The sequence below is a fragment of the Doryrhamphus excisus genome, linkage group LG1, assembly GCF_037039965.1.
Source record: "Doryrhamphus excisus strain RoL-2023G ecotype Guam linkage group LG1, RoL_Dexc_Guam_v1.1, whole genome shotgun sequence".
Taxonomy (NCBI): Eukaryota; Metazoa; Chordata; class Actinopteri; order Syngnathiformes; family Syngnathidae; genus Doryrhamphus; species Doryrhamphus excisus.
In genome coordinates, this window is record NC_136357.1 from 16,542,844 (window position 1) to 16,551,059 (window position 8,216).

An 8,216-nucleotide genomic window follows, 5' to 3' on the forward strand; every position below is an offset into this window, starting at 1 on the left:
GCAGCAACCATCTTACAAACAACATCTGATGATCATGAGGAAATACTTGTAAATTTTCCCTGGTTCTGAGGCACCTCTGAAAGTCTCGTCAAACCTGGTTCTATGGGACTGCATGGCCGACTGATGGTTTCGTACTTTTGTAGTATGTCAATATGCTAGGTCCAAATACAAGCTTTTAATAAATCTGGTCTTGGCTGCTTTTCCTCTACTTTCAATGGTAATGGTTTTATTTCATTTGAACATGCATCAGATTACAATTGAGTGCATCCCATAATCAGTTCACAGTTCCACATGTCCAAAAGGAGTAGGAAGAAGCAAAGCTTATTAAATCTTACCCCTCCATCTGGTACTTTTACAATCAGTAACTGTTACATTTGTTCACTTCCTGCTTTCCATAATACAGTTTAAGGCAGGGGTCTCAAACATGCGGCCCGCGGGACACTAGTTTGAGGCCCCCGCCTTGCTATGAAAGTTTAATGTTAGTGCGGCCCGCGCAAGTTTGATATGGATGCTGTATGGCAGGGGCCGGGAACCTTTTTGGCTAAGAGAGCCATGAAGGCCAGATATTTTAAAATGTGTATCTGTGAGAGCCATATACATTTTTTTAAACATTGAATGCAATAAAATGTGTGCATTTTTATGTAAGACCAACAGTTTTAGATATAATGGGCTCTAATTACGTAGACCAGGCACACTACCCCACGCCAATGGGGTGTGGCCAGCACACTTTCGTGAGCAGCGCAGTGTCTAATAATAAATCAAATACTTGTTGCCATTAATACAACTTCTGCTGCTGCATAGTTTTGCACCGTACTCCGTAGACGTATTTCATTCTTTTGGCCATCTTCGTCAGAAGGCTTGGTTCTGCAGCTTTAGCTATTTGACTAAAGGAGGAAAGTTTACATTTACATGTTTTTTTGACATCTCAATGACCGAGGTAGACTACAGCATTACCCAGTAATAATCAAGTTTTGGTGTTTGACCTGGAAAATATCATCAGGAAAGATAGATATGTTAGATATGTTTGGCCGTATTGCAGCAGAATATAGATGGACGAATTAAAATGCATAAGAAAGTTGTTGATTTTTAATATTATTTTTAACAGTCATTTCTGTGATGTTTACTTTAAAATGTTAGCAAAATTTTTTTTTTATTGTGGTAAGAAATGCTTGAGAGCCAGATACAGTCATCAAAAGAGCCCTACTTGGCTCCCGAGCCATAGGTTCCCTACCTCTGCTGTATGGTATCATGTACCCAGAAAAAATTATTACGTTTGATTAATGTTCATGTTAAAGGTTAAATAACTGTTAATAGTTATCCTCCCTATCCGTGTGGAAGTGGTAAGTTTTTGGCTATTTTTTTTGTTTTTGGTCGCTAGCTCTCTAGTTTGCGAGTTAGCATGTGTCTCAAGACCCTGCAGTTGCGCAATATGTTGTAAATAAAAAGAGTATAAATGTGACTATAGTCGTGTTTTGTCATGTCTACAGGGCTCTAATAATGCTTTGTTCATTTTAATCTGAAAAAAATAATTTGTCTACCCACCAACTATATGTGGTTTTTTAAGTTTTTATTATTTGTCATTTTATTATTATTATTATATTTATTTATTACTGATTGATTGATTTTCTTTATTCTTGATTTGTTTATTTATTTTTCATCTTATTTTTTGCAGAAAAATAAAAATTAAGATATTTGAGAACAGTGGAATGTTTTATCAGAGCTTTTATTGTAGAAAATCGGAACCAAAGCATTGAAAAAGTTTGTATATTTTTCTGTTTTTAATAAATGCTTTTTTTTTTTTTTTTGGAAAACCTGATGCGGCCCAGCCTTGCCCAGACCCTAGCTCCAGTGGCCCCCAGGTAAATTGAGTTTGAGACCCCTGGTTTAAGGTTTTTTTTGTTGTTGTTTTTTTAAATAATGCACCTCGTACCGAAGTACAAGGTGATATGAGCATCCAATGACATAATGGGTACCATAGTAACTGTCAATATAGTGATATGTATAGCACATCATGACTTAAATGGCAGCGTATTAAAATATTCCCTTTGACGCATAAAGAATTCTTGGGATAACTGTGACCGTGAAGATATTTTTAGTCGTTGTAGCATGCTAGGAAATTATCAGCCTTCAAATGTCTGAACTGGGAAAGCATTTGGCTAAGAATTGGGATGGTCTCGCTTCAACCTTGAAATAGTTTGTGCTTTGATTACATGGCTGACAGCAATAGCATGTTTCACATGTTTCTGACATGTTATGTTTTTATCTTGTGTGATTATTCTGTAACCAATAGAAACACTGCGTAAAAACAGCGTAAAAACACTAAACAGACTGCTTCCAAGCCTGTAAAAATAACGAAGCAATAATATCTACTTACATTCCAGCCACAGCAGCTCTGTGTGGTGTTCAAGGACACTTTGGAAACAGTTATTAACTGTTACACTAATCAAACTCACCAGCTTTTCCATTACGGGAAGAGGAGTGTAATCACTACCTCGGCCGTGTTGCTTCAGGTCAGCAGATATAAGATTGCACCTTTGGCAACAAGATCTAATAAGCACTGTACTGTATAAGGAGGTGCCATGTACAGACGGCTATCTTTAGCCCCCGTATATTCATGCTGGAAGCTTTGAATATTATTAATAAACCATCACAGCCTGCAAATGAAGCTCTAGGAGAACATTTATAAACTTTGACTTTTTTTGAAAAGTGTCTTGAACGAATCAACTACAACCTTTGTGTCATATATTGAAGACATCCCTAGAAATCCCGCTAATTTATACACACTCCCTGTTTGGATTTCATCCTACTTTGTGTTTAAACAAAGAGGTGAGATGAGGGTCACCAAGTGCGCATACCCCCCCCCCCCCCCCCCCCAGCCTCTTAGAACATCAGTAAATCATCAATATCCCAATGCAAATGGACTAATGGACTTATTAGTCGCAAGAGCGCTACCTTGTATAGAGACGCTTCTCAGGGCACAGACAGATTCCATATTTATTTTGTCTGCTTGTTGCCATGGTGACAATAAACTGGCTGGATCCAAATCCCCAGTTAGGCTGTGCAACTGCAAACAGAGACATCTTGGAAAATAATAATAGACCCAAACCACGAGGCAGAGATTGTATGCTTTTTAGAGTGGTTACAGATGAGCAGTTGAAGTGTAAATTTCCATAGACAAGACTTAGCGATTAGATGTTCATACATTTATGCCATCTTTTTTAGATTACCATCATTAATATGTTATACCCACTCTACGGTTGTAGGTGTTTTATTCACCCGTCTATTTCAATCCCTCATCATTTGACTGCTCTAAACAGCTAACATCTGTCCATCATCCAGCTATTCTGCCAATCATCCAATCATCTACCCATCATTCTATTCATGTAACCATTATTCATGTATTACTCATACGGTTATTCGGTTTACACTCTTCATTTATCTATTTATCTATCTTTCCCTCTATCATTATTCACATTTTTATAATCCATTCATTGTCACCTATAATCCCCCATTCGTTCTTCTATCCATTCATCCATCATCCCACGATTCATCCATCTATGCATCCACCTGTCCATGCTTCCACCATCCATCCATCCATCCATTCTTCAATCTATCCATCCATCCTGCAACCTTCATCCATCTATCTAGCCATTCACCCCCACCTAATCATGGATTAGCCATCTAGCTTTTTATTCAACATCCTTCAATCCATTCATCCATCATCCCACTATTCATCCATCTATGCATCCACCTGTCCATGCTTCCACCATCCATCCATCCATCCCTCCATCCATTCTTCAATCTATCCATCCATCCTGCAACCTTCATCAATATATCTATCCATTCACCCCCCATCTAACCATAGATTAGCCATCTATCTTTTTATCCATCCATCCATCAATCTATCCTGCCACCGTCATCTATCTATCTATCCATTCACCCCCACCTAACCATAGATTAGCCATCTAGCTTTTCATCCATTCATCCATCCCGCCACCTTCTATCTATCCATCCATCCATCCAACCAGCCATCCAGCCATCCATCCATCCAACCCCCAACTAACCATAGATTAGCCATCCATCTTTTCATCCATCCATCCATCCATCCATTCTTCAATCTATCCATCCATCCTGCAACCTTCATCCATCTATCTATCCATTCACCCCTCCACCTAGCCATAGATTAGCCATCTATCTTTTTATCCATCCATCCATCCATCAATCTATCCATCTATCCTGCCACCTTCATCTATCTATATCTATCCATTCACCCCTACCTAACCATAGATTAGCCATCTAGCTTTTCATCCATTCATCCATCCCGCCACCTTCATCTATCTATCTATCCATCCATCCATCCATCCATCCAACCCCCAACTAACCATAGATTAGCCATCCATCTTTTCATCCATCCATCCAGTCCATCCATGTATCCATCCATTCACCCAACCATGCACCCTTTCCACTGTCTATTAACCATCCACCAATTCATCTGCCCATCCATTTATTGAACTATGGAATTATTCATCTATTCATCAAATGAATAGATCATTCATCAGTTGTAGGAAGTGCATGTCGGCGAACATACACGAGTCCTTCGCACATCAGTCAAAATTCACAAAATAGCAGGTTTTTAGCTTTCTGTTTGCAAGCAGACTTATGAAACAAGCATCCCGTCCATGTTGGGAAACACCACTACCTATTTACAGTCGGGAAAAGAACGCCTTGCTTGTCAGTTTTCTTCAAACTTCTGGGCATTGGTTGAAGGAAAGTCCTCATCATGACAGAAACCACAGAGGGCTGAAGTGCTGCGAGGATATGGATCTATCATGTCCAATTTCACATACAGACACCATCAAATGTGGACCAAGGCTTCTTCCTGTTCCTGTTCAGTCGATACTAAAGTTGGACAGGTAAAGTCCAAAGGTATTTAGCACCCGAGGGCTGAGGAGGAGGTGAGACAACATATGCTGGACAACAATCCTTTTGCTGAAGCACACGCATTCAGAGCTGCTCCTGGGGAACCTCTGAGTGGGTAACATGAGGACAGAAAATTGTGGAAAAAGTTGTGGGTTGCATGAACGGAAAATGTTATTACATTTGCAGGAGATTACTCTCTGGGCTCCCGTTTGTTCAAAATCTGCTTGTGATTGAAGCGAGAGGCTCCGATTGGACGAAGGGTGCCCAGCGCAGACTTCTTGTAACAAATGGCTCGGGAACCGCTTTGGCATGTGGACTTGATGTGGTACACGGCCTGTGACATTTCAAGATGTAAACATGGGGATGGTGATGGAACCTTGGTGGAGAACCCCCACAGCCCCCCACCCGCCACCATCCTGACAGCTGGTAGAAGCGAAAGGTTGAATCTAATCTGAGACTCGCTACATCTGGCCAACATTAGCGTGAGCTCTCCAGGGTCAAGGCAGGAGGAATGGGGGTGCCAGAAGACAATTATATGGGCTGATGTTTTTTTCCTGTCTTCCATCAATTTGATGAGGTGGAAAATGCCACCCTTCGTGCCACTATTCGCCAAACGTTACTAACTGAAATCACGACTTAATGCACTGCGTGTTGCACGAGGACATGCCACAGAGTCTCCTGTAAATGGAAGGGCAGATGACTGTTTTCACGCCACTAAAGATGGATTGATTCCAGCTTTTCCGGCTGAGCGTCAAACTCACAGTGAAACAAAGCAACACTCTGTGCAAATCAGGCGATGCCTCGGCACATTAGCCGCCAATGAGACGCTCGTGGAGAGGGTTTGCCCGCAAGTAATTGGAGTGCAATTTGCGGTGCGAGATTGAGCGACTGACAGCCGTTGCAAGACGATGCAAAGATCCTGCCAATATGACACAAGTAGAATCTTCAAGCTCTTCATGCTTTAATGAACGCATGCTACTTTTCCTCTTTTGTGACAGACAAGGTTAGCAAGTTGTGTTCCTGACCATAAACCAGCACTATGGTGGCCTTGAAGGATCTAAAACAGGGGTCTCAAACACGCGGCCCGCGGGCCAAATGTGGCCCGCAGGACACTAGTTTGAGGCCCCCGCCTTGATATGAAAGTTTAATGTTAGTGCGGCCCGCGCAAGTTTGATATGGATGCTGTATGGTATCATGTACCCAGAAAAAATTATTACGTTTGATTAATGTTCATGTTAAAGGTTAAATAACTGTTAATATTTATCCTCCCTATCCGTGTGGAAGTGGTAAGTTTTTGGCTATTTAAGTTTAAAGGAAATAACTTGAAGGCTACCGTTTAGGTCGCTAGCTCTCTAGTTTGGAGTTAGCATGTGTCTCAAGACCCTGCAGTTGCGCAATATGTTGTAAATAAAAAAAGTATAAATGTGACTATAGTCGTGTTTTGTCATGTCTACAGGGCTCTAATAATGCTTTGTTCATTTTAATCTAAAAAAAATAATTTGTCTACCCACCAACTATATGTGGTTTCTTAAGTTTTTATTATTTGACGTTTTATTATTATTATTATTATATTTATGTATTTATTACTGATTGATTGATTTTCTTTATTCTTGATTTGTTTATTTATTTTTCATCTTATTTTGTGCAGAAAAATAAAAAGTAAGATATTTGAGAACAGTGGAATGTTTTATCAGAGCTTTTATTGTAGAAAATTGGAACCAAAGCAAAGTTTTTAAAATTTTTTAGTTTTCAATAAATGCGTTTTTTTTTTTTTTTTTGAAAACCTGATGCGGCCCAGTCTCACCCAGACCCGAGCTCCAGTGGCCCCCAAGTAAATTGAGTTTGAGACCCCTGATCTAAAATGTGTCCTTTTACTGCGGTTCTCCATTATTAAAGAGGATGGTGTGTACAATTAGTAATAAGATTTCAATTTCAGACATTTGTTGTGAGTATGTTGACTTTTTGTTGTCAATGCAATAATGCAAAATAAACCATATCGATGTTTTCATACAATTTTTCCTTCTTTGCGGATCCTCTACAATCCTGCCAACTGCATTCATTTGGAACTTTTATGATTTTTATGATGCGAACCACACGAGACCTCAGTTCAGCGAGCAGCAAACGATCACTGCCCATGCATTTTGCTTTTTCTTTATCTTGTCTGGCCACTTAAACTAACAGAATGAAATTGCAAATTCTAACTGTATATATTTGTTTATGTGATCTAACTCATTAACCTTTGCACACAAAATGTATTTTTCCATTACTTTCTATGGGGAAAAGCAGATTATTTCAGTTGCAAATATGTCAACAGAATACAATATATGTTATGTTTAAACGTCTCAAGGCAATGATGGTTTCTGTTTAGCCATGCTGTGCATCCTACACAAACTGTACTTCTCGTGAGGAGGAAGTCCAACAGCTCCCTCACGTCACAACTGAAAAAGGTACTGAGGCTGACTTGTGCCTGTGCACTATGGAGCCATTGTATGGACCCCCGCCTCCCTGACAAACTCACACTGCACTCTGACTTTCATCCACCCCCCCCCCCCTCTCTTCCCAGGCAGCACCCCTGTTTGGATACGTAGTGAAAGAGCAATTCATGGCTGCATGCAGAGAGAGACCTCCCGGTCTTCTCACCTGTCTGTCTCTCACTGCTGACCTCTGACGACAGCAAATGCAAACACTCTCAGGGTGCAGACGTGGAAGCAGTAAAATGAAGCATTAAAAAAGAAGCATACCTCAGTGGCTTGACTTTCATTCAAAAAGACGAAGCTCACGATGCTTGTGTGATCAAGTTCATCTTACACCTGATTTAAGCGCCACTTTTCTTCCAGATGCATGAGGGGTGCACAGATAATAATAATTAATAATAATTACTACTCACCTCCATGACCTGGGCTGGGCAGGCTCAGCAGGGGCAGGACGATGCCCGCCAGAGCAAACGACAGGGCTCTCATGTTTTAGTGCTGCAAGTTAAGTCCTCCACTCTCTCGCCGCTTGAAGACACACTCCATTCACCGGGGCCTGAATGACTTTCCACTTTTAGGGGACCTTACACACAGGATACTCCTCTATGTAAAGGGGCCGGGTTGGGCCTGGGGAGGGACCAGGAGAGCGACGCCCTCTCTCAGACCCAACACCCCACCCCTACCCGCCTTCCAGTCCTTCCAAACAGTCTTACACACATGTTCCGAGACTGAAGAATCACATCCTGTCTGGCTTTCTTGCCCCTTCGCTTACATTAGAGTATGAGACCACTGCTTGCAATCATCAAACATTCTCTAAGGACCCTG

The 8,216-nt window shown here is 40.9% G+C and overlaps 1 protein-coding gene across 1 annotated transcript in view; it reads right to left on the minus strand.

Moving 5' to 3' along the window:
• cspg4 (chondroitin sulfate proteoglycan 4) overlaps positions 1–7,948 on the minus strand; it is a 78,385-nt gene extending 70,437 nt beyond the window's left edge. The window contains exon 1 of the mRNA XM_058076147.2: positions 7,808–7,948. Coding sequence (XP_057932130.2) covers positions 7,808–7,880 — 73 coding nt within the window. The 5' untranslated portion in view covers positions 7,881–7,948. The remainder of the gene's footprint in view (positions 1–7,807) is intronic.
• Positions 7,949–8,216: the final 268 nt, after the last annotated feature.